This window comes from Cyprinus carpio, chromosome B6 (assembly GCF_018340385.1).
Source record: "Cyprinus carpio isolate SPL01 chromosome B6, ASM1834038v1, whole genome shotgun sequence".
NCBI classification, from domain to species: domain Eukaryota; kingdom Metazoa; phylum Chordata; class Actinopteri; order Cypriniformes; family Cyprinidae; genus Cyprinus; species Cyprinus carpio.
The window spans coordinates 21990646-22018285 of NC_056602.1; the positions used below are offsets into that span (position 1 = coordinate 21990646).

General features: G+C 34.4%; 2 protein-coding genes across 2 annotated transcripts; one reads left to right on the top strand and one right to left on the bottom strand.

Annotated features, from left to right (window-relative positions):
- Positions 1-370: 370 nt before the first annotated feature.
- On the bottom strand, positions 371-10639 carry slc6a22.1 (solute carrier family 6 member 22, tandem duplicate 1). The gene is made up of 16 exons (XM_042726287.1): positions 10414-10639; positions 10212-10322; positions 8067-8266; positions 7768-7902; positions 6537-6677; positions 6376-6463; positions 5328-5460; positions 4924-5058; positions 4182-4285; positions 3864-3988; positions 3672-3784; positions 3293-3430; positions 3064-3166; positions 2495-2595; positions 2190-2360; positions 371-2102 (listed from the first exon to the last, which is right to left on the bottom strand). Exons 2-16 carry the CDS (start codon positions 10232-10234, stop codon positions 2031-2033), a joined length of 1782 nt encoding a protein of 593 aa, XP_042582221.1. The 5' UTR covers positions 10235-10322; positions 10414-10639; the 3' UTR covers positions 371-2030.
- Positions 10640-11554: 915 nt separating this feature from the next.
- Positions 11555-19394, top strand: slc6a22.2 (solute carrier family 6 member 22, tandem duplicate 2). Its single transcript, XM_042726285.1, has 15 exons — positions 11555-12106; positions 12915-13105; positions 14624-14758; positions 15245-15385; positions 15466-15547; positions 15705-15837; positions 16346-16480; positions 16593-16696; positions 16787-16911; positions 17177-17289; positions 17390-17527; positions 17636-17738; positions 17963-18063; positions 18376-18546; positions 18809-19394. Exons 2-15 carry the CDS (start codon positions 12919-12921, stop codon positions 18962-18964), a joined length of 1824 nt encoding a protein of 607 aa, XP_042582219.1. The 5' UTR covers positions 11555-12106; positions 12915-12918; the 3' UTR covers positions 18965-19394.
- The last annotated feature ends 8246 nt before the right edge of the window (positions 19395-27640 follow it).

A 27640-nucleotide genomic window follows, 5' to 3' on the forward strand; every position in this document is an offset into this window, starting at 1 on the left:
CCTTGGTGAGAATAATTTATTTGTGTCTAAGAACATAAAATTATTACAAGGGGTACAAGAAAGACAAAATGTCCTATTTAAAAAATAAAATAAAAAATAAATACTGTATGTGTGTGTGTGTGAGTGTGTGTGAATATTTAAAACTATTTTTATGGTAATGGTAAAAGAAGTTTATCATAGGGGCAGCTAGAGGGACCTTATACCCCACATCTGGGACAAAAGGCATCAGGAAAAACGAAGTGATGTTGTATAAATATAGTGGCAATAGTTAAATGTCAAAGAATTGCCACTTTATGCAAATACTATAAAATTGCAAAACATTTTGTATGATTTAAGTAAATACTTATTTCAAAATAACCACTTTAACAAATAGTATAAATGTTCTGTTTATTTATTCACTTTGGCATTTCATGACTCATATACTATTCTGATTTAGAAATCAAACTGTGTGCAAGAACATCAAAATGTGTACAGGCATAATTCACAAATGAAACTACATTGTAATTGGCCCACTTTACAAATCCATTTCCCAAGAAACCCATTCCCCTCTATTCCCCGGAACACAATGTTTAGCAGTGCAAACATTCTGCTCTTTCATCCTCAGCCCAAACAGTGTTTGGGTGGCCTTTTTGGCCAGAGTGTCTGTTTGCAAATGGAGGCCTTAAACCTTTAACCCAGTTGTAGACTAAAGAAGAGCATCATCACTGGCTTTTCATTTTTGTAAATGATAAAAAGTTTCAAAGTTAAACTCTACCATCCACCACTATCATGATATATACTCAGATTTAGTTTTTTCCCATTAATCTGCATATAACTTTAATCTCCTGTGGTCATGCAAATGAAGTGGCAGTTCAAATGTAGGATTTTCATTGACTGTCATTATGTCAACTACACTTAATTATTTACATTAATAAATCACAGTAAGACACCTCAGTAAAACAGCAGTACAGTATACAACTGGCAGTCTGTAATGTCTGACAGCAACCATGTCTAACTTTATTCTCTAACTACTTTATTCCAAGAATTCAAAACTCAACCTGCTTTTACCTTTCACCTAGTTGTTTAATATTTGCTAGGATGCTTCAGAACAATCTTTAAAAGCAAAAACAAGCTGCTGTCACCAACATATTTCAACCAGCAATCATGTGACTTGATTTGAACAGAGCATTTATTAGAACATTAACCACTGGCCTTTCTAGAGCATCAGTTATAAAAATGTACATAAGCTTAAATGACCTACAGATATTCCCTTAAATTATGCATTTTACTAAAAATATAGTTTGTAGAATACAGACTGTACATCTAAGCAGATTTAAGTCTTGATGGATCTTTTCTCTTGAATCTATTACAAATGTGGTATTATTTTTAATATAATAACCCCCAACATAATTTACTTTCTGTAACACTTTCTTAAAACACCAGCACTTGACTACAGGCACAAAACAACCAAGTGTTGCATGATTGACCCATAAAAATGTAAAAATAAAGTTACTATTCTAAAATACTGTTACATTCCAAATTTTGATAGAAATTAACCAAATGTTCATCTCTCTAATTGAAAGTTAGTTAGTTTTCTAATCATACACCAACTGTAATAATCATTGGTCCATCCAAAATGGGGCTGATCCACTCCCTCATGATAATAAACTGTTTTGTTTTTTCTGCTATCTTCTTCAGAAGAACTGATATCTTGTGAATGTTTATGATACAGTAAGTTGTTGATGCTATCATACTTAAGAATGACGTCAAACTGGGTTTTCCTCAGATACAGCCGAACATGGAAGCTGAGCTTATATTTTTCATTTCCAGTTTAAATCCACATTTAGTTGCTTGCAATTGAGAATGTAAGATAGAAAAATTCAATAACTTCTAAAACAGTCACGTACAGTTTGTGTTTGTGCTTTCTTGAGATCTCACGAGAATGTGTATCTTCAAAGGCATTAATGATATCAAAAGTTGTCCAAAATACAGCCCAAGGATGCCCCCCCCCACCCTATCAGTCATGGGACATGTTGTACTGTCTGTTGGGGTCACAGGGTTTCTTTTCGTCTTTCCGATGTCAAAGGTAGATCGCTTGCTGGAGTGCAAAGGACACGCAGTCTCTAAAAAATGTGAAAGCATATAGATGCAGGTTCAGTTCTCTGAACATGGCTTAGTGTTGTTTTCTGTTAAATCATACATGGAATTACCTGTTTCAGTGTACCAGGAGTGATAAGGATGACATAGATCATCCATATGGGAACCATCAATGTCGAGGAGAGGGTAAACCACCAGCCAACAGCATAACCCCACCATGGGTATTCAAATGTGTTGTTAAACTTTAGAGGAGTGAATTTGACCAAAGAGAAGACAAATGTGCCCTAAAGAAGCAAATATGTGTATTGAATTAATGCTGAATGCATAACAAAGACCTCTGATGCTCATAAATAAAATTAAATATCACTGCATTTTTTGCCTGACGTGACCAGTAAATGAGAGTAAATCATGCACTTACTATACACACAATAGGAGTGATGTATTTCCAACAGTATTTCATTAGTGTCAAAGGACGATAACCGATCATGTCTACAATATTTTCATACAGTCGATCAGCACCTGAAAAACCAGAGACAGTGGAATCAGAGGTCTTTAAGGAGATCATACAAAAAACAATATGGATGAAGTGACCAAGTAAGTTACCTGCGCATATTAAAAGACTGTTTACCAGTTTTATGCTCAGTTCTTATTGTTTATGACACATGACCCAACTTTACTATAAACAGTATGGATGCTGAAGTATGGTGGTGGCTTTTATAGAAAATCGTGGCTAACAACACAAAAGCTGCAGGTTTTACACAAAGGTGACATTAGCACCACCAGTGTCCTTGAAGACACTTAATGCACTAATTTCTCTGGCAGAGTTGTAGTTAAGCATATTAGAAAAGTTATGCTATCTTTGACACAGTATTTCCACACAAAAAACTTCAGCAATTTAACAAATGATGATCAAATATTGGAGAGTTGTGCAAGGCATTATTATACATCTTCTGTGTTCTTAAGTGCTGATTCAGTATTATAACTCACCATAAAACCAGCCAATACATATTGACTGTGCAAGGGCAAATAGGAGGAGGGTCATTCCACTGCAGGAATAGTAATCAAATAATTGGAATATATACAGGCCACCCTATTGAATCAATGCAAAAAAGATCACATTGATCAGAGTTCAAATCTCAGATTTCTCAGATAAAACGAGCAAACGATTAAAAAGAAAATAATGCCACAGAAATGACCAAATTATGAACATAATCACCTCGGTTACCATCAGGAGGCCAATGAGGAAGCAGGCCACACAAATGAGGAGGAGGAAGAGTTTACGACGATGTCCTTGGAGGAAGAAGTTGGAGTGCATGTCTGTTATGGCTGTCATGAGAGACTCTAATCCCACAAACTGAAAAAGAAAATGAGGTGTAATGACAATTCTGTTTTTAATTTAGTACTGCCCTGAAAAAGTTGCATAACACATTTACTGTAAGTATACTGCATGCACAAAAGTCATGAACACTGGGTATTTTTTAACAGGATACAGTATATGAACATAATAGCTTCATCTGGGCAGTAGTTAATAAAAACCTAACTGAAATTTTCACACATTGAAACACATCATGCACTTGAGAGTGATGTGCTCTCACCTCACTGTCAAGCCCCAGCAGAATAATCATGAGGAAGAAACATATGGACCACAGTTGAGACAGGGGCATCATAGCTACAGCTCGTGGATATGCAATGAAGGCCAAACCAGGACCTGGCAAAACAAGTGAACTGAATGTGTAGAAAATGACATAAAGGACATGACATAAAGAAGACACTGTTCTTTAAGTTACCTGACTCTGCTACCATTGAGATATCAACCCCCTGTTCGAACGCCATGAAGCCCAAAACTGAAAAGATGGCAAAGCCAGCTACAAAACTGGTCCCGCTGTTCAGCAGGCACAGGTAAACACAATCTCTACAAGCAGAAAGACAAAGCATGCTGTCAAAACCTATCACAGCGAATGTGATGTCGGACTGCATAATATACTAACCTGCATATATACAGATAAGTACATCTATTGCCTCCACAAATGTTTCAAAACGTGCATATATGGATTTAAATGTAAACTGAATTGAATGTGGTTTCTCGTGTCAATGGGTTTGCTTACTTGTAGCAGTTGTTGTTGTATTTATTGTAGCTTCCCAAAGCTGTAAGGCACCCAATGCAGAGAGCATACGAGTAAAATATTTGTGTTCCAGCATCCATCCATACCTAAAGACATGAGAAGGCAAGTTCACAACTACTGACCAATCCATTAGGTATTTAGCAATACATTACACATGAAGGATCTGGTCTGGTTACACTCAGAAACATCCAAGTCATGTTTCTGAATGATTTGGTTTCACTGATGATTCGTTATTTAGTGATTAGTTATTTCAAAAGCTTGAGCAGTTGTATAAATAATTTTTTACTAACTTGTGTTTACTATAAGCACCAAGTATTTTTGTGTCACTGGCTGATAAAACTGTAGTCTTGTACCGTTATAGTGGCACTGACAGATGTGGATGCATCATCACAAAGCTAAAAGAAATACACTTTTCACCAGTAAATCTGTTATTAATTTATTCTTCAACTAAAGATCTCCAGTAATAAACCTGCGAAATAAGCAAGTTAAATGAGTAACATCAGACTGGTCGTGTGATCTCAATATTGTGGCCATCATGAAAGGGGAACTAGTTTTTCTAGGCCATTGATTTGACTGGTCTGATGGTCATATGAGTGTACATCATTGTAAACAAAAGTACTGACCAAAGTACTATTCATTTCTTTAATTGCAAATGTCTTTAAGTGGAAAAATGCTTAATCATCTACTGCCATCAGCACTCATATGAGACTTGAGATTTGCCTACCTGTGGGTCTGTAAGGCGTGCTGGATTTGGGTAGAGGTAGAAGGTAATGCCATCAATGGCTCCAGGCAACGTAAGACCTCGAATCAGAAGCACCAGCAGCATAGCATATGGAAATGTAGCAGTGAAATACACAACCTGAAAAATAAAGACAAGGGCACACCCATTTTGAAATCCAGTGACCTGATTTAAATCTATGTAAACAGTATCAACTGGACTATGTAAATAATACATACAGCCTACGTGAGAACTGAGGTAACAAGCAGCCAGGTAACAACTCACACACACACACACACACACACACACACACACACACACACACACACACACACACACACACACACACACACACACACACACACACAAACAAAGGTCTTCTGAAAAGTGCCTTTTCAGTTAGTTCTCACCTTGCCTGTGGACTTCACTCCCTTCCACACACAGAAGTAGCAAATGATCCAGGCCAGCAGGAGACACAGAGCCAGCTCCCATCTCAAACTGCCCAGCTCATTCACACTTCCAGTTATATTCAATACTCGCCTCCTACAAAATACATTTGAAAGTTATGCTTGCAACCCTTAAGCCACCCTAGGAGTATATGACTTTACACTTGAAAGTTATGCTTGCATTTAGTATTATTACACATTTGGTATTTAAAGGGGTAGTAGACCCAAAAATGAAAATTACTCACCCTTAAGCCACCCTAGGAGTAAATGACTTTCTTCTTTCAGACCAATTCAACTGAAGTTATATTAAGAATTGTCCTGGCTTTTGCACGCTTTATAATGGCAGTGAATGGTGATTGAGATTTCGAAGCAAAATCAAGTGCATAAATCCATTATAAAAAGTACTCCACATTGCTTGAGGGTTTAATAAAGGCCTTCTGAAGCGAATCAATGTTTTTGTGTAAGAAAAATATCCATATTTAAAACTTTATAAATCGTAATCACTTCAGAAGGCCTTTATTAACCCCCCAGAGCCGTGTGGAGCACTTTTTATGATGGATAGATGCACTTTATTTTATTTTTTATTTTTTTTAAATCTCAGACACCATTCACTACCATCATTAAAAGTTTGGAATACCCAAGACATTTTTTAATATAACTTCGATTGTAATCGTCTGAAAGACAAAAGTCATATAAACCCAGGATGTCTTGACAGTGAGTAAATGATGGGTAATTTTCATTTCTGGGTGAACTATCCCTTTAAATTGATTATACTTGCACTACTTGTACTTTAAATTATTATAAATGTGATTTTAATATGGCCCCCTAAAGAAGCACATATTGTTTACCACAGTTAATAATTAAAGCAGAGCATAACTAGAAAGTTTTATATTCACTATGGAACCTTTAAGACTGCACTATGATCTTTAAGCTCTTATTAATTTAATCATTACTCATTTTAAATATACTAACTAACTAACTAACTAACTGTTTGGGTATTTTATAAACTTACTCCCAAAATTCTTTAACAGGTGATGATGCATTCTCCATAAAGCTCAGGTTTCTCGTCCCTCCTATTCGGTCAAACTCAACACAGTTTTCTGTAAAGATGAAGGGAATTGTTTATAAAAAGCATGATCTATTGAAAACAAAAAGGTAACTAAGTTAACATACCTGTATTCCACCAGTTCCTACAGCTAGCCCATGGCAGTTCACCACTAAAAGAGGAGAAGAGATAGAAGAAAGCCCAGGCCAAAATGATGATGTAGTAGGTACTGGAATAGAAGACAACCACCTGACTCCCATAACCCAGACCTAAAGAAAAGCAAGCCAAAACAATTAACCCCTTTTTGGATGTTTATTTTGCTGACAATAACTGATCAGCCTTTTAAACCAGCTTGTTTGATGTTTAGCTTAAATGTGTTGGAGAGATCCATATTACATACTATTATATCAGGTCAAGTTAAAAAAATATTTGTTAAACAATAGTTTTTATGAATTATTTTTGAAGAATTATGAATTAACAAAATCTTTGAAAATGAAACACTTATTTAATTTATGACCATTGCATGGCTTGGAATTACAAATCACAAACTTATTAAACAAATGAATTATTTATGGGTGACTTATTTTGGTATTTGGGAATAAGATTGGGAAATGAAAGGCAGGCGTGGAGGCTGAGAGCAAAAAGCTTTTTAACCTCATTCGAATGAACAGTTTTTTGTTCTTTTTTTGTAGCTTAACTTTGCATAAGTAATCTATTTTTTTGTGGATTATTATTGTATTTTGTAAAAGTAAAATCCAAATTTCTCACTAAGTGGGTGCTTTAAATTAAAATTGTTTTTTTTCATAAACCTTACACAACTTCATACAGGTTTATTACAAGTATTAATTTATTACTACATTATATAATTAGAAATAACTGCACATTTTACAAAAAGTAAAAGTAATGGCTTTAGATAACTACTTAAAACTGAGAAATTCAACAAGAAGTTTCATAATGTGTGTGTGGTTTTCATCCTGCCATTTTCTGTAAACATGGAGAGATGATACTTCAAGAAACCAAAAGCAAAACAAATTTTGAATGCATAAATAGAGGATGCTGATCCATTAGAAAAGGAATATGTTCACAAGTTATTTAAACATACTCACACGATAAACTTTACAGAACTGTGTTTAGTAAAAAAGTACCTTAATATTTACAGTATGCACCCAAACAGGAAGCCTCTCACATTTCAGACCACTATTGTTCACTGTTGATGTGTGCTGGGTGTCTATTAAACCACTAATCTACACAACATGTTTACTACACACATCTAATTTTACAGCACTGTGGTTGACATACAACAACATTTACTCTATTGTACATTAACAATGACATTAAAAGTGATCAATGAAAACTCACCTTCAAATAGTGGGCAGATCTTCCTCCAACAGGTAACAGACCCTTGGCTGGTGTACTGACCCAAAGCAGTCTCCATAAGAAAAAGAGGAATGCCGCAGGCAAACAGAAAGACCACATATGGAATGAAAAACACTCCTAAAAATAGAAAAATGTTGCCGTTCTTAGACAGTTTATGTTCAGCACGCTAGTATAAGACACAAATAAATAAATAAATAAATAAATAAACAAATATCGGAACTGGTTCTACTGGGTTTTTAATAGAGCTCACAGTAATACAGTAAAACCATAGTACTACAAACCTCCTCCGTTCTTGTAACACAGATATGGAAATCTCCACACATTTCCCAAACCAATGATCTGGCCAGCAACAGCTAAGATAAATTCCACTTTACTGGACCACTGGCCTCTCGCTCGGGTTTTAATGCCTGTGTCGATTCTTTCTGAATCTGGATAAGCCAGTTTAAACTGCAAATCTGGATCATCCTGCATTTCCATGTCACTGCAATAAAAAGCAAACATCTGTCAAAACATTGATGGCAGAGAAGCACAAACAACGTTTAGAACAGAGCGGTAATTGAAACATGTAAAGGTCAAAAACAGCAATGAGTCTTTGTTCAGTGCCATCTGCTTGTTCCAGCTCTTACATTTTTCAAATAATGATGGTCAAAGTTAGAACAAGTTTCCACTTTTCCAAAGCAGTGACAGACATCAACCACATTTTTGTGGCTGATGTTTATTTTTTTGCATTCAGCTTTTGTGTGATATCGCTAGATAAGAACATACTTGCCACAATGGATCTGACAAAAGACATTTATTAAAACACCAGATTCTATTGTCAAAACAATAAATGAAGAATTTCCATTCAAGTTGGGCATAATCTTTGGAAGAATACACACTCAAATTTTCTTATAAACTCAAAACTGTAATTCATACCTATATTTAAATGCACTTGTCACTGTTTGTATGCGTCTATATAGCGTCTTCAGTTACTTTTTGAGACCATACAATTCTTAGTTAATAGAAACAAAATGTTGGCCCAGACACTCAGAGACATTTAGCCTTGAGTGTCTATAAACAAAAACTCTTAATAAGACAGAATGCAGAGTACATACATATTCAATCTAAAAGCATTTTTGTTCTCAATTAGAATTTGTTGGAAGATTTAAAAAAAAAAAAAAAATCTACAAGGCTTTTTAAAATTAAATGCAGAGGTCAATGGGTACATGCTGTTTGCACAACACCTCACAGCTGAAATAATCTTGTGTCCCCAAAACAGGAGGCACTGCAGGGTGCTTAGTCACATTCCCTTCTCTTGCCCTTATTTCTTGTGTTGTGACCCTTATAATATGTGAAAAAATTTTAACAGACCGCTACATTTTATTAATGATCCCATTGACACCTGGGAGTCCGTGAAGATACTCCAGGGGGCCCGTGGATAAGATATATTAAAAAAGACATTTCTCATTATTAACTAACTTTTTAAGTAATCATCTGTTAAGCTACTATAGCGTCACATTGGAGATCTTAATTAAATTTATGATAAAGTATTGCTTTCTTTATACTACCAAACGGTCATGTGGATAAAATGTTAAAAATGTTCCTGGCTGCAAAAAGACAAGAAAAATATTGACAGTCTGTAATAAACACATTTGGCATACATGTTCAATATCATTGCAATGTAAGGTACTGCTCTAAACAAAAATACATTAAAGGTGAAATTTGAATAAACAAATGAGAAAAAAAAAGATTGATATTTTTAGGTGGTGTAACTGTCTGAACGTTGTAAAAAATAAGTTATTGGTATTTGGCACAGTTTATTATTTCTTTAAGAAAATAAACAGTGAAACAATTTTGTTTTAAAATATTACTAATAGAACAAAAAATTAATAATAAAAACATCGCCAAATCAAAGTCAGTAACACAATCCATTTTTCTGTAATGAGACAAACAAGGACCCCTTCAGACACTCAGGACTACTCATTTGTTTATTTATTATTATTATTATTATTATTATTATTATTATTTACCTTTTAAAGAAAATGCATGTTTTAGGTCAAATGGAACAACATTAAAAAATGACTTGTGCATGACTTTAAAATATAAAAAATATCAAAATTATATATTTTGATAATTCAAATAAAAAAACTCAAATATTTAAGAATTTTTAGAAAATTATAAAACTGTTTCTTAAAAAAAAAAAAAACCAACATGAATAACATTCATGTGATTAAATATTTTCATTTTATTGTGACAGGTGGCATGTTATCTAGGATGAGGCAGGTTAAAAAAAGTCATACGTATTCGTTTATTAAATAACCTGCCTGTACTTGCTTAATTATAACCACAAGCAGCAGTTGAAGCAACCTTGACGCACGATCTATTTATTGTCATGGAGCAGAGACATTGTCCCCGATGATCTGCATACAGAGAAAGAGGAAACTCACTCAGTTATTGCGCTTTTGTTCATGCCCTTTGGCCTACATTCAGCAGCCGATCACTTGTTCTCTTCTTCAACCCACGCTGCAGAGACTCCGGGTGCCAAGTGAAATAAGTTACTTCCAAAAACAAAAGCCAGATAGAAAACAGTTCAACTACGCAGTTAACCTCAACGCTTTAGACCGATAACAAAAGCTATAGAGCTGTTACCTGATGGAGACGACTGGTCAAAAGTTCAGGAAGTCTACCGCATTTACCTTGGCCATGAAGTTACGCTTAATTCAGTGTGATTCGGTCGTTATAATACAGTCGCTGAAGCCCACCCCTCTCACACTCTCCTCCTCTCGTAAAGGAAAACGAGACCATACAGAACCGAGAGCTTAGAATCACATGTGTGTGTGTGTATGTGTGTTTGTATTTGGTCGTGTGTGAGTGTGTCTATCTTTAGGCGGGGCTTATAGCTCAACAGCTTGTATAGCAATAAATGACTGCATGTTTCTAAATACGTTCATCTTGTCATTTTTATTGCAAAATTATCTGTTACTTACATCAAATCAAAAGGGTTATGTTACCACTTACTCAACACGAGTAAACAACCTTGATTTATAATCTGTTATCATTAATGCAGATCATGCAATAATTACGCAATATCATACAAGCACGATGTGTTCTATATATATATTTTTGTATATTATTTTCCTCTGCAAAAGAAAATAGTTGCAAAAGAAGTAACCCATCAAACTTTTGGTCACTAAGCAACGCAGACCTTCATCCGGTCTGGAGTAGAGTGTTTGAATGGAACGGAAAGATTGATTTTCCCTCCAACGTTCTGTAATCAGTCAGCTGGAGTTCCATTCCGGGTTTTCCATTTTTCATTTACTGCAGGCAAGGAACCTGTTTCGACAGGGGTCGACGACTCGTGTCTAGTTAGTAAACCTAGTTCTGCACTGGTAATGGTAGTACGAAAAAAATGCTTATTATATTCAATCTAATTTGGTAAAGAAGTCAATCAAATTTACTGACGAATTTCGATAGGAAAACGCAATTCTCATAGTCGACCACAAGAGGACACTGTTGATTTTGTAAATGGCGTTTTCACAAACCGAGTACGGCTGCGATGGTTTGAAAGCACTACGTGATCCTGAAATAATGTCAGATGTTTACCAACGACAATTCTATTTCTCCTAAAAAAAATTCTCCTTAAATATAGTCCAAAATGGAATTGATTGCAATCATTATTCCAGCAGTTGTTTTTATGTAGGCCTAATGTGTTTCATTTAGCTGAGATCTACAAGCACTCACTTTAATGAGTAGTACCTGGAGGATTATGATGAGAGAATGTCATATGGGCTGTGCAGCACTTACACATTGCTTAATGAAGCACAAACAGGACGTTTGATTAAGGGATTTCAGCATTCTTTCTTTTCTGAATGCATTTGACAATGCAAATGGCATGGTGTCTAGTTACTAGTAATTCAACTTTAGAGAGAACTGTGCTGGACCTATTGCAAAATTGTCAGACAGGCTCAAAGATGGAGAAAGATCTAGAAATAGCCAGAGAGAGAGTAGGGTGAGAGAAAGAAACCCATTGGTTGTCAGTTGCTCCACTGATAAGACATTTCTGTTTTATCTCTGAAAAAAACATGGTATAAAACAGGGGACGCACAAAACACAAACACTTTCTGATCATGGCATAGTTTTGATTAGAACTTTTCAAAAGCAGAGAATCCTAAACCTGGTTTTAGACCAACAGCTCAGGACCAACAGTTCTTGTTCAGGAGCTCTTGAAGCCGGTTTGGCCACTCCTCAGGCATTCTCTTTGAGGACATTATTTTGAACTGCTAACCTAGATACAGGCACTACATAAAAGAGACATACAAGACGGATTCTTCACAAATTAAAGGTATATTTTGATTACTCTTTTGTCACATTATTACATAACACTTTATTGTAGTAAAACAGCATATGTACTGTAGGGCTACTTTTCCCAAAAAAAAAAAAAAAAAAAAAAAAAAAAAAAAAAAAAAAAAATGCATGGTTTCATTTGTACATTAAAACAAGTAAAACCATGCCCACAACAGGTAATCAGTTTACCTCAATTCCTTTTTAAGCATATATGCATCAGTTTGATTTGCTCTTTAATATATAAATGTAAGTTGTTGTTTTTAAAAAATATGAATGACATGTAACGTTTCAGGTTTTTAATATCTGATTGTGGTGACAGGTGTAGAAGCACAGTATTTTTGAATGATGTATTAAAGAAAAAACCTTGATAAAACATACTAATTTAAATTTAATTACAGACTTAAATTCATTAACTGCAGTAAAAGTTCAAAAGTGCAATTTTCTTTTATACTTCAGTATCATGTAAGGTAGTATATGCAATTTTTAGGCTGCTATGAATATTAAAGAGGAAACATGTAGACAAAACATTTCATTTATGTATAATAAAGGATCCAAATGTGGACATATTCTAATAGACAACAACTGCTCTGTCATTAGTTTGTTGTGAGGTAAAGGCATGTGAAAAAAACATATGCAGTCATGCGCAGCTGTTTGCAGAGTCTATTGATGTTATCATTTGCTACAGATGAGCTCATGGGGCCCACATCTACCCCAAACACATATGGGCCCCATTCTTCATTATGCCTTAAATATGTTACATGACAGATATTTGGGTATATAATATATGTTTATCAACCCATTATTAGCATCATGGAGCATAGCTCAGGGCCAGGTGGGAAGTTAAACCTCATGAATGGTGCCCTGCAGGCCAGACCTAAACCTCAGGCAAGAGAGCAGTGGTCTAATAAGCTGGAGTTTCTCTTGGCGGTGGCAGGGCACATCATTGGCCTGGGAAATGTGTGGAGGTTTCCTTACTTGTGCTACAAGAATGGAGGGGGTGAGTGCAAATTTATATTTAATCTTGTTTTATGGTGTTTAAGTTCCTGAGTTATAATATGTTCTTAAAATAAAATATTTAATCTTAAATATGTTCCAAAGTCTCAGATACACAGAATATAAAATATACTGCTTTTTTAGATATTATTAGAGGGTCTTTTCTGTGGTGGTTTGTTATAATTTAAACATTTTGGCATATGAGTCTCAGTGTCTAAGGCTTAAGATCAGTGCCAGACATTCTGTGTTTTTGGCATAAAATATCCACATAAACACTGGTCTGGTGCTGTTTCTCTAGGGAAAAAACAGCCCAATGAGGCTTTGGATGAAGTTATATAACTGTGAGCTCACATTTGTGTGGAGATTTACAAGAACCTCAGTGGTATGAAATACATAAACAACTGTGCTGTTTTAAGAAAAAGAATCACTAACATGACATGATATATATAGGTGCATCTCAAAATATTAAAATATTGTGAAAAAGTTATTTAGTTTTTTAGTAACAGACAAAAAGTGAAACTTTCATATATTCTAGATTCATTATTTGTAAAATAAAACATTTCAAAAGTTTTTTGTTTTAATTTTGATGATTAGAACTTACAGCTCATAAAAGTCAAAAATGCAGTATCTCAAAATATTAGATTTTTTCTGTTTGATTGTCGTTAAATGACCATCCCTACAGTATAAATTCCGGGTATCTCTTTTTCTTTGAATCCACAATAATGTGGGAGGCTGCTGACTTGGCAATGGTCCAGAAGACAATCATTTACACCTTCCACAAAGAGGTTTAACTGATATTAAACTACACACACACACACACACACACACACACACACACACACACACATATATGTATATATATATACAATCCCACGGTTTCCACAAAAATATTAGGCAGCAGTTTTTTTAAACAGAGATAATATAATAATAAATGTTTCTTAAGCACCAAATCAGCATATTAAAATATTATTATTGACCTTGAAGACTGGAAAAATAACTCAGAATAGATTACATTTTAAATATATATATAATTATTATTTTAATATTTTTACAATATTACTTATTTAACTGGATTTTATGATAAAATCATAGTGACCCCAAACCTTTGAACAGTAGTTTATGTATATGCATTGTTGTCATGCTTACATTACAAAATTAAATAAAAATTAAATTATTTTTTATTATGACTGATTATCATATTATACTTACATATACATGCTTTAGAATTGGTTGATATGGTATAATATGGTATTTTTGTTTAACACATTGTCATTTTGTCATATAAATTACTTTGAATTCAAATAGTAATTTGTGAATCCACTGCTTTGAATAATTTCTTCTTTTTAGACCCTTTTATTTTCTTTATGGGCTGAGCTAATACTGACTAAATAAAAATTTCACAGTGTTTTGGTGTGTATTGCTGGAGTTTTGATGCATATATTGTTTTTTGTATATTGCATATTGTATTTTGATATGTATAAGTTTGCTACAGTACATGTTAATAAATCATTCTGTCATATAGGGGCATTTTTTGTGCCATATGTGCTGTTTCTCTTCACCTGTGGGATTCCACTTTTCTTTCTGGAGACCTCACTCGGTCAGTTCACCAGTCAGGGTGGAATTACGTGCTGGAGGAAGATCTGTCCACTGTTTGAAGGTGAACAATGATCTCACAGGGCTCTTAAGTCTCTCGCATTCACCATGAGACACATGCATTTCAACCAGTTCTCACGCTCACACGCTCACATGCCCACAAGCCACACCTTGTATTTCTCACGCCAAGAAGTAAGGGATAACTTGTCCCGTTAATTGCTCATATTTTTATTTTTGATACATTTGTATTTTTTAAATATATAAAACTATTTATTTTATTTGGATGAATTTGTCTTAATAGATTTACCAATTGTTGTCATTTCTATTTGTGTTGGTTAATTATGAACAATAGGTCAAATTAAATTGCTAGCAAAAATTGGAGGGAATTGCTGCTGCAAATATATTTGAGTGGCTCCTCCCCAAACAGATGAAATCTCACTCCAAACTTTTTATATAACTTGAGAGCCCTGAGCTCTTATACAGTGACTTTTCACAGCTTTTTACTTTAGTACTTTGCTACTTTTTCTTTTCTTTTTATTTATATTCACAGGTCTCGGTTATGGTAGCCAAGTTGTTGTCCTCTATACAGGAGTCTATTACATCATAATTCTTGCTTGGGCTTTCCTTTACCTCTTTTCATCCTTCAGTTCAGAGCTGCCATGGGCGAGCTGCAACAACTACTGGAACACGGGTATCTCACGACATATAACATTGTGAATGATCATAATACTGGGATATGTCATTTGAATAACCATCGCCCTTTTAATTTAGAGAACTGCAAAGAGCTCAGCAAAAGCAACATCACTGAATATTCTCCAGAGAAAAGCACGTCTCCTGTTATTGAGTTTTGGGAGTAAGTTGTTGAAAATAGCACCCCAATAAACTGGATACATGTTTATTAGAATTACGCAATTAAGGCAACACAGGATAACAAAAATCATCCAGCTAATTAAAATGATTCTCAATAAAGGTTGCAAAACTGAATGTGATTCCATATTTATTGCCTACAGGAGAAGAATTTTGGGCTTGTCTGAGGGAATAGAACAGATTGGTAATGTTAGATGGGACTTGGCACTCTGCCTCCTGCTGGCCTGGATCATCTGCTACTTCTGTGTGTGGAAGGGAGTGAAGTCCACAGGCAAGGTGAGAACTTTTTAACAATATGTATCACAAAGTGAATGGTAAGATGTGAGCTGGAAGTGGAATGTTTACAGTTTTGCTTGCTGCGTGTTGTACTTCATGTCATCTGCTAATATCCTTTTCAAAAATAAATAAATAAATAAATAAATAAATAAAAATTTTAAGTAACTTTAACATGTATGCACATTTTAAATCATTCTCTTACAGGAATTGATGTAAAAAAAAATTTTGACTATCAATTTTACATAACATTATGTCAAGTTTACATTCACTTGCAAAATATAATCAATAAAATGTGTGTGTGTGAGTATATATATATCTTAATGTGGATAAGCTTTCAGCTCCCTAATGCTACATTCATTGAATAGACAGATATTTTTTCCAGATTTTTTTGTTTTTAAATTTGGGAATTAAAACAATGAAATTAATCCCATGATGTTGGTGTTGCCATCACCACTCTGTAGCACTTGAGCCACAGGAACATGCTGAATGTTCTTCCTTTTATTTTCAGGTGGTCTACTTCACTGCTACTTTCCCCTATTTAATGTTGGTAGTGCTGCTGGTCCGTGGACTTACTCTTCCTGGAGCGAAAAATGGCATCATATTCTACCTCTACCCTGATCCAACACGTCTCAAAGACCCACAGGCACTGAGCTGCTCTCTTTCGCCCTTTATTCGCCCAAAAAATTGGCATTTTGTGATGTCAGATTTTTAATCATTGGATTTTTAAATAATAAAAACTATATTTGATGTTTTAGGTGTGGATGGATGCAGGTAGTCAGATATTTTACTCTTATGGAGTTTGTACAGGAGTACTGACTGCTTTGGGAAGCTACAACAAATATGAGAACAACTGCTATAGGTAGTTCATCTAATACCACACTCTCTACACCAGTTGTATATTCATTGCAAATTGCACAAAAAAAGTTGTATTTTACCATTTATCTTTCAGAGACTGTGTATACTTATGTCTGCTCAACAGCTTAACTAGCTTTGTGGCTGGTTTTGCTATATTTTCGGTCCTGGGCTTCATGGCATATGAACAGGGAATGGATATTTCAATGGTTGCAGAGTCAGGTAAAAATCATATTTAAGGCTTCAGGTCTCTTAAAGCAATGGAAGTTTATTATATCAAAAAATAAGCATACAGAAACATGAAAATCATGTTATGTAAGAGCTCTGGGTATAGTAACTGCAATATCTTTGGTTACACAGTTGTACTGCTGAAAATTATACACTTATATACTTTTTTATACTGCCATTCACATTACATGCAGTGATTAGGTTTTATCAAAAAAAGGGGGTGTGGAGGGATCCGTTTAATAACTTTTGTTTGTGGCAGGTCCTGGTTTGGCTTTCATTGCTTACCCCCGTGCTGTAGCTTTGATGCCCCTGCCTCAGTTATGGGCAATCTTCTTCTTTATCATGATCATATTCCTGGGATTGGATAGTGAGGTAAATACAGAAAGCAATATTGAGCAATATCGATTTTTCTATATTTCATTCATTATATCATAGTATGGATACGCTAAAGCTTTTTCTATCATTGTATCAGTTTGTGTATCATGAAGCCCTGGTAACAGCTATCTCGGATATGTATCCCTCCTTCTTCCAAGTTGGACATCGGCGAAAATTTCTTCTCCTCTTCATAAGTGCTGCCAGCTTCCTTGTTGGTCTGCTAATGGTAACAGAGGTAAGAGTCACAAATGACAACACAAAGATGGTTGATTGAAAAAAACCCAAATCTGCAGTAACTGTAATTTCTGTCTGCAATTTTTTTGTTTTTCTGTTTCACTCTCAGGGTGGCCTGTATGTCTTCCAGCTTTTTGACTATTACGCCTGTAGTGGCATGACTCTTCTTACGTTTGCTATCCTTCAGTCCATCTGTGTTGGATGGATATATGGTAAATCATTTATTTGAGTCTGTAAAAAAAAAGTAAAGTGCAGAGAAATGTACATAAATGCTAAATGTTTTTATTTGCAACTGTAACCTGACCTCTGTTGAAATATTTGGAGAACAACAGTGCACATTTCCTAGCACATTAAAAACGTGTTGAACACAAAGTAATGTGATAAAATGATTTACAACGTACTTTCCAGTTTTAAGAACTTTTGAGTTTAATTTCAGGTGCAGATCGCCTATATGATAGCATTGAGGATATGATTGGATATCGGCCCTGGCCTTTCATGAAGTGTTGCTGGAAATATCTAACACCTGCTATATGCACAGTGAGTATCATTTAAATCCCTTGAAATCTATTTCTGTGGCTTTTTAAAACAAATGTTTCATTCTTTATTTTCATACTGTAACTACAAACTATCCACAGACCAGTACACAGAGGTAGGAAGAGGTTTGTCTGCCACCTGTGAGTCTGTGTCTGACACCTGTCATTTGTGTCTGTCTTTACACTGACAGCACTTCAAAACACAAGAAAGACCTTCTCCTATTCTGAAACTTTGTGCACTGACTCAGTGCGACAAAGCAAACCTTACTAACTGACGGCTCCCCATTGCTCATCATTCTTTTTCCTGTCTTTTTAGGGAACGTTTATCTTCTCCTTGGTTAAATACACCCCTCTGAAGTTCAACAATGTGTATGAGTACCCCTGGTGGGGTTATGCTATTGGTGGCTTCTTCACCCTTTCCTCCACCCTACTAGTTCCACTGTGGATGATTTATTTGGTTGGCACCACTCCAGGGTCTATGCGACAGGTATGCCCATAAACAATTTTATTAAAATTTATATCACATATTTTCACATTACTTTTGTGGACAATTTTTTTTAATGTATATATATATATATATATATATATATATATATTAATATATATATATATATATATATTAGTTTTCTACTTTATGTATGCATTTATTTTTTAAAAACATAGTGTTAATGCCCTTTCTGGTTTTTCTAATATATTTTCAAAATAATTAACACTATGCATTATTTTTTTAATATCATTTTTCATATCAGAGAGTAAGAGCCTTGTGTACTCCTGCTGAAGACTTGCCAGATCCTAAACGTCCAAAAGAGAAGCTAAACACTGTTACTTTTGAAACCTTCACAGACCTATTGACTTTACGAACTGTTCATACACCGAACTCATTACCTCACAGAGACATTGTCTGATTGTCCAGCATTTCAGCCTTGTATTTGTCCTCCTGATCTTGTCCTACTGTTAACCCATTATCATTTGATTGGCATTGTGATGCACCAGTGCCGTAACCAACATAGACAGTGAGGGGTAAAAATCACCCCAACAATAAGAAAATAATTAGAAATGGCCACATTGTCCCCCTCCCAGAATTTACAAAGTGACAAAAAGATGACAAAAATATATTTTCGTAACTTTAAAAGTTACATTTTAAGCTTGTCTGCCTCAGCGTTCAACAGCACTTGTCAGTGCCAAAATGACTGAAATGGCCAATCATGTTTAAGGTAAACGTGATTTCACCAAGTACAACATGTTTCTGGATCAACATCCTTGTTGATCCTGGAACAACATTCCAATCAACTAATCAGAATCGAGGGATACGTTTTCAAGACAGTACACATCAGGGTTAGATGCTTCTACACCCTTGTTATTCACCTATCATTTCCCTCTGATTTTAGGGTAGGGTTAGGTTTAGGGGTAGGGATTGGGTTAGGTCTATATTTTTGGACGGTAATGTTGATCTATGATCAACAAAAGTTGTTGATCCAGGAACATGTCTTACTTGGCAAAATCACAGCGACCCAAGTTTAAGTTGGAGAGGTTTACTGTTCACAGAAATAGAACGCAAATTCCAGCATAAAGGGCCAGTTTTAATGTTTATATATAAATTGGTCCCTCTAATGTTCAAGACATGGTTACGGCTTTGTGATGAGCATCATGTGATGGTTAAGTGCTGAAATGTTTTTCAAAGCAACAGTTTTTAGTTATCATACAGTTAGGCCTACATGATAAAGTTCATATGGAGAGTAAATTCAAATATATGTATTTCAAATGAATTGACAGGACAAGACTTGTTTGCTCTTTATAAATGCATTGAAGTCTTATCTCAAAAAGGGCCTTGAAGCCCACATGTTTTGCTTTTTTTTTTAGCTTTCCCTTTTAGAATGAAGTGTGTTTGTCTGACATGTAAAAAAAGTGTATAAGAAGTGAAAATTACAAATCAGAGTATTTAGTATACAAATACAAGCTTTTTTTTTTTTTTAAACAGTTGTGTTATTTTTATTTTTATGTAATAATTTATTCTGCTATAGTTTGGTTAACGTTAGACAAATTAATACCAAAAGATTTAGATACACTTTCCTAGACTAACATGCAAGATCTCCATCTGCTGGGTAACTGATGACATTACAGCAATGACATTTACAGCAACACTATGTAAATTTTGGCGCTCTAGCGGTTAATAAACAGAACTGCACGCATCCCGCGGAAGACCATTCTAACCGGAGCTACTTCTCCAAGTTTATGTCTATGGCGATTCACGTGTGTTACTCCGCAGCAGTGACGACCTGAACAGGCTAAAATATTCAAAAAATATTCACTTATAATAAATGTACCGTAGTGATTTGTGATAAGAAAAAAAGGGGGTTTGGTAGATGAATTTATGATGTACTCGCTCATTATATACATTTTGCACATTTTGAACACAGAAAAAGTTACATAGTGTTGCTTTAATCAACATATATATAAACGTTTAAAAGTAATGTTATAGACTTCAACAGAAAAGGTTAATCAAAAATTTGAATTCAAATGGACAGTCATGAACCTTCACATTCCCAGAACACAGACTTAATGGAACTGTTTTTATCTTTTGATGGACTGCAGTTTTAGCTTGTCCAAATGTGAATGAATGCACCATCTGCTGGACATAAAAAGTGTATTTTTGTCTCCATGCAGAGATTGTTGGATAGCTCTATCTACTGGACTATATTCAGATAAGGTGTGTCTGCTAAAATCTGCGATGGCATAAACCTACTATTTGTTGTTAATTATTTAGTCAAGTTGAGGTTTATTATTTTTAAAGGGATTGCATGATTTACCCCTAGATGTTTTGTTGAATACACATAATGTAGGCAACAAAAAATAGGATTGTCACAATATTTGCAGTGGGTCTAGTCTACCTCTCAGAGGTTTGAGGTCATTATTTATTTATTTTTTTTAAAGAAATTAATACTTGCATTTAGCCAATCAAAAATGACAGTAAATGTTATAAAACATTTCAAATAAATGCTGTTCTTTTCAACTTTTTTCAAGTACATGTCAACATGCGAGTTAGTTGACATTTAGTTGCAGTTACTTATATTAAGTTGAATGTCAGTTTAACTGTCAAACTGCCAAATGTCAAAATCTTAGTGACCCCAAATTTTTGAATTGCAGTGTATGTACGGAAATCAAAGTGTTGCACAGTTATGGGACCCAAACATGGTATGATAGGAAGGCTATATTTAAAACAGCAGGGGAACAGTTCAGGGGTCTTGAATGTCCTTTTGGATTGATATGTGGGCCATAGTGGGAAAATGTGACCACAGCCCCATAATGAGATCAGGAAAAGCTTGTCCAGCTTCTAAGTGAAGGTGACTAAACAGGGTGATTAGATGGCCCCAAACCAATCTGAGATTAAAGGATTTTTCCTCAATCCAGCACAAATTGCTTCCTGCATCCTTCATCTGACACACATGACATTTTTAGAAATTAAAAGTGTTAATATTTATGAATTCATAGTTTTGTGCAAAATATAGAAAGCCACAATCACCCAAAAGTAGTTGGACACCTAAATCATATTCTTAAAAATGTGTGAATGTCATTGCAGTAGATAACAATATGTCAAACCAAGTGGCATCTACCAAAATACATTTTGAACAGTATACTTCATTTCAAACCTATTTAACTCCTTTTTACGATTTGTCTGTAAAATAAATCCCACCTTTTTTGATATTTTATCAGATGTAATGACATTCATATTTTGATGCATATGTGACTTAAATACGCAAATACTTCACAAGGCCACTGTAAATAATATGGGTAAATAGGAATGTTTGTAGATGGATGAATTGTTTTTTTCTTTCTTTTCTCAGTGTTTGTACATTTATGTACTGTAGCACTATTACAAAATAAATGTTAGTATCTTTGCAAGACTGTTAAAAGGATAGTTCAGGCAAAAATGAAAATTTTGCCATTAAATTACTGACCTTTATGTCATTCTAAACCTGTATGATGTTCCTCCTTCTGTGGAACAAAAAAGAAGGTCATACAGGTTTGGAACAACAACAATGGTGAATAAATAATGAAAGAAAAGAGGGATTTTCATTTTTGCCTGAACTGTCCCTTTAATATAAATGTGTCAGTTTACAGTTACATCATCAAACAGGCACATGATGTAAGGTCTACACATTCATCTGGGCCATTAGGGTAATTGCATATAGACTGGACACTGACCTGGTTTGAGTCTAGTGCCCGGCACAACTTCCTGTTCATGATAGTGGCTTCCTTGCAGAGTCAGATCTATGATAAGCCCTTGAGCGCTAAGATGTCAAACACACTGTTTAGAGGCTAATCCCTATTAAGTGACGTGTGACTTTTTACATTCTCTTCACACCTTTAACCTCCCACGCCGATTTTCTTCTCACCTACACCTAACTATCCTTTTCTTACAGTTTTGCTAAGCTCATTTCCAATCTCATTTGCAAGGAGATGAGAAATCTTTTAAAGCACCAGATGTCCCAAATACTATGTGAGTCATTCAATATCATTTAATGGTGTAGGGTCAGTAAGATTTTTTTATTTGAAAATCATCTTTATTTGTAAGAGCTGATCATTTTTGAGTGGTACCAAAATAAACAAATAATAATTATAATAAAAAAATCAAATAAATGCTGCTCTTGTGCACTTTCTTTTCATCAAAGAATTCTAGGGAAAAATTGTAGCATAGTTTTTACAATATATTAAGCAGCACAACTGTTTAATATAGGTAATAATGTTTCTTGAGCATCAGATCAACATATTGGAATGATTTCTGAAGGACTGTGTGACACTGAAGACTGGAGTAATGACTGCTAAAAATTCAGCTTTGCCACCACAAGAATAAATTACATTGTAAAATATGTTTAAATGAAAGACAGTTATTTTAAACTGTAATCATATTTAATAATATTACAGTTTTTACTGATCATATAAATGCAGCCTAACTGATAGCATAACACTAATAGCTAATAAAAAAATCTCTTCAATCCCAAACCTTTGAATGTTAGAGCATGTAAGTTTGGTATCATACAGAAATTATTTTCAGCACCATGTGTGCTGTTTTATGTGGTGTGGTATATGAGGGGTATTTTGGGGGAAAGTGTGAATAAATTGTGGAACTGCTCCAGACATCATCGCAATCACGATTAAGTTTAGGCTGGCAGCCAGGTTTTGAAAAAAAAAAAATAAACAAACAAACAACTGGCTTTGGATTTGGCTTACATGTCAGCACTGATGCCAACATTTGTCCATAACTGTAATGCATCCAAGGAATGTTTCATCAACATCTACAGTACTAACAATGACCTCTATGCAATAAAATGGTTGGCTTTTAATATGGATCACAATATTCAACAGAGCAATTTGGAAAAAATAGATCATTCTGTTTTTATCTACTGTAATTGAAATCTGAGACTAGTGGTTTCAGACATTAGCACATAGTTTGGAATTTTGCCCTCAATGATCACTTTTAATTTTCTTTAAACCACGCACATTATGGATCAGAAACTGTTTCAAGGTCAGCCTTTTTGGGTTACAGGTAGCAATATTTGTATTTGTAGCAATAGCTAACAATACATTATATGGGTCCAAATTATAGATTTTTCTTTCATGCCAAAAATCATTAGGATATTAAGTAAAGATCATGTTCCATGAAGATATTTTGTAAATTATCTACAGTAAATATATCAAAATGTAACTTTTGATCACTAATATGCATTGCTTAGGACTTCATTTGGACAACTTTAAATGCGATTTTCTCAATATTTAGACATTTTTGCACCCTCTGATGCCAGATTTTCAAATAATTGTATCTGGAGCAAATATTGTCCTATCCTAAGAAACCGTACATCGATGGAAAGCTTTCCTCTTTCAGATGATGTTCACATCTCAATTTAAAAAAATTGACCCTTATGACTGGTTTTGTTGTCCAGGGTCATGTATTATTATTTATATAAAAACATATAAAATGTATGAATTCTTCAAGTGAAGAACTGTGGATGGTGTGTTCTAGAGGACATTACTTCAATCAGGGGAAACAGATGCCATGTGCATGCTTTGGTTTGGCTCTGGTCCTTCAGCATGAGAAAGGCTTTGCTTTTGCGTAGAAGGTGTGAATCCAATCAGGCAGGATTGAGGCATTAGGAAAGGATACAAACAGCAATGGTGTTAACAGCTTGTCAGGGCCTTTTTGTGTCTGTAATGGGATAATCACAAGCTACTTGTGGCTGGAAATCCTCCTTGAAGGTGTTGACACACTTCAGAGATGTTAATCTGACAGATGGGACAGACGCTTTCCTGCTTGTCCACACTTATGTTCTGCTTAAGTGCAAAACTCATTTTCTTTAATGGCGAACTGTAAAAGTCATATACGTTTGATATATGCAAATGCAGTCAAGACTGTGGATTTCTCAATTTGTAGAAAAATACATAAATGTGTTGATTATTATATTTTTCAAGAAGTTAAGTATAAAATTTGAATGGAGGTTTATGATAGCCCAAATAAATATATACTGTGCGTATTTTAAATAGTATGATTTAACTACATAAACTGTAGTTGAAATTTGACAGTAATTTAATAGAGGTGGCACTTATGGTGGTTCACTCATTTACATGGGGAGTGTCTCAATTAAGCACATTTAGTGAATATTTAACGTGTTAATAGTGTGTAATATAAATCTTGCATGTACAAAACCTGATCATTACCAAGGTTTTCAAAACAAATCATACACTAGCAAAGAGTTTTAGTTTTGAATTATTTTAACAACATTGGGTCAATATTTATCAGCATGACAGCCATCTTTACAAATTGTTTAATTCAGTAGTAGCCAATTAGAATTCAATTTTACCAAATGGATGTGGTTTTTGGAAAAGAAGAGCCTCTGTAATTCCTCTGTGACATTATTCCACTATTTAATTCTCCTACTAACCTCACTGACTTGTATGCACATAGTTTCACACAGGCTGATCAGCTTCTTTTAAGCATGCATTTCAATTTGAAATGGTAACTTAACTGATAAAAAAAGACTATGATTCTTTAAACTGTCAAAATTTTTACAATTTATGCATAACGGGCATTTAAAAAGGTAAATATTCAGTTTACACAATTATATATATATATATATATATATATATATATATATATATATATATATATATATATATATATATATATATTTAAATGCAGAATAAAGCAGAATATATATTTAAATGCAGAATAAACATTTTCTCATAAAATGTCAAATATGTGTTAATGTTTATTTTAATAATATATCATTAAAAGTCATTGCTTATTCATTGAGACATTACTATTTAACAAAATTAATTGACAAATACCACCTTGGTTAGCATAAGATACTGGTTTAAAAAAATCTTTTGGAACTTAAAACATACAAAGTTTGGTATAATACAAAAAATTTAATTTTAAGAGTGTATTTTCAATATTTAAATGCAGACATTGAGTCACGTGCTGGGTCAAGGTCAGCTGATCCTTTTAGGGGTGAATCCACCTCATTCAATGTGACTGTGATCTTTCAGTAAATACGATAACAGTTAAAGGGTGTTCCAGCACATTTAAATGTGGATTAGTCCACCTACATTTGTTAGAAGTATCAAGAAGTGATAGTGACACACACTAAAACAGATAGAACTTAAAATTAAGCAAATTGCTGACATCTTTATTGGTCAAAGCAATGTTTACAAACAACAAATCAATCAGATGATTTGTTCTAGTAAACCAAAGTTTGTCCATAATGACTTATTTAAGTTAGCCAGCACCATTTATTCCTCAGTATTTACTGTGCATTCATATAAGACATTATTTGAAAGCAAAGGGACTTTCCAGGTCCCTGATGGACTGGCCATCTGTCCAGGGTGTTTCCCACTCCTGCGGCCCAAGATTCTTGGATAGACTCCAGCATCCCTGTGACCCTACAAGTGTTCCAACTACAACTCAATATTTACAATTTAAATGATCAAGTATGGATAAGATCATCATCAAGAAAATTTAATATAAACTAAAATTCCACTAAATCCTAATGGGATATTTCACCCAAAATTGCATATAAGCTTCACTTCCACTAGTAAATTTAATATATATGAAAAGGGTGTTAAATCCTAATGGGATATTTCACCCAAAATTGAACATTTTGTCATTAATTACTCATGGACTTGTTTTAACAATTCAACATTTGGGCCATAATGGGGCAGGTCCCTTGCTGTTCATCTTCAGCTCTCGAATTTCAACAAAATTAATAATGGTCGTGAACATGAATCAAGGACTGTTTGGAAGAAGAGATGAAGTTGTTGAATAACAGAATTAAATTTTTTTGGTTTTTCTCTTTACACAGAAACATTCTCGTAATGTGAATTTATTACCTCCAGTAAGGTACTGGGAGTACAATAAAGTTGCACAACACAAATATTTCTTTGCTGATTGCACATGATGCATGCGAGTCAGCACCTCCAGTTGAAGATGCTATTTGAAGAGCAAATGTAATTTGTAATGTCATTAGCCCTTTGTAATGGGCTGTGACATAGTGAACTGGATTACAATTAAAACACACCCCAAGAGCCGGTCCAGGGGAGGGGCCAAAGGTATATGGAGGTGCTGCTACATGGACTGGACTGCTACTGTCTACATTTTGCAAAATGATGATCATTAATTACTGAACCTACACACATCTGCATTAAATTACAGATTACATTTCAGTTTTGCTCAATATTAATCTATTCCCTAAGAAATTGAAAATAAAGAAATTGTAATGTTCAGATTTTTTTTTTTTAGCCAAACGTAGTGATAATATGGTTTAATAAATTAAAGTGTTACATTGGTAAATAAGAAAAGCAATTCAATTAGTGTTTTTTGGCAGAAATGTGCATTAAAGAAGAGACACAGATTTGGATAAGGAGGCTACAAGGAGGCTAGTAGGGTAGCTCTTTACCTACATTGAGCACCAACTGGAGAATTACATCTTGCCAATTGCTATTTTACCCAGAAGGCACTGCATACCATTTAATTAGTCAAACAATAGGTAATTGGCTGAAAAGAGAGCGCAAAGAAAATTCACTGGAATTTCACTGGAAAATTCACTGGAACAGAAGTCGTAGGTTAAGGATATTAGCTCAGTCAACAAGTCTAATTTCATTGATTCATAGATCTCTGCAACTAGGAAATAGCTTTATGCTATGCACAATGTCTAATGTCCAATGCACAGAATAAATCATTTAAGAGTCGTTGTGAAAACTTTTATTTATTCTTAGGGTAAGCCGAGGAATCAATTCATGTCAAGTCAATACAAATAACACATAATCTGCAACAATATCTGTATAATAATGAAATGTAAATATGGACATATATTATAAATATATATTCATTAGAAGTCCACTATAGACCAGAAAGTAAAAGTCATTGGTGGCACTAGTCCCAATGACCTGATCTCATAATTATGGGAAATCTTGAGTTGTAAAGAGCTTCTTTCAAATCATGCTCTGCCAAAATGATCTTCACACTGAGTTAGCCAAACAATGATAAAAACAAAACAAACTCACAAACCCTCAATTGGACCTCGGTACAC

Excerpts from the sequence above, each read along its gene's own strand:
- slc6a22.2 (XM_042726285.1), top strand. The coding sequence starts at position 12,919 with ATGGAGCATAGCTCAGGGCCAGGTGGGAAGTTAAACCTCATGAATGGT. Across the intron at positions 15,386-15,465 it reads CAACAACTACTGGAACACGG|AGAACTGCAAAGAGCTCAGC; the intron begins GTATCTCACGAC and ends CTTTTAATTTAG. Across the intron at positions 15,838-16,345 it reads GAGTGAAGTCCACAGGCAAG|GTGGTCTACTTCACTGCTAC; the intron begins GTGAGAACTTTT and ends TTTTATTTTCAG.
- slc6a22.1 (XM_042726287.1), bottom strand. The coding sequence starts at position 10,234 with ATGAACAAAAGCGCAATAACTGA. Across the intron at positions 5,059-5,327 it reads GAGTGAAGTCCACAGGCAAG|GTTGTGTATTTCACTGCTAC; the intron begins GTGAGAACTAAC and ends TTTATTTTTCAG. Across the intron at positions 4,286-4,923 it reads CACGCCTTACAGACCCACAG|GTATGGATGGATGCTGGAAC; the intron begins GTAGGCAAATCT and ends TCATGTCTTTAG.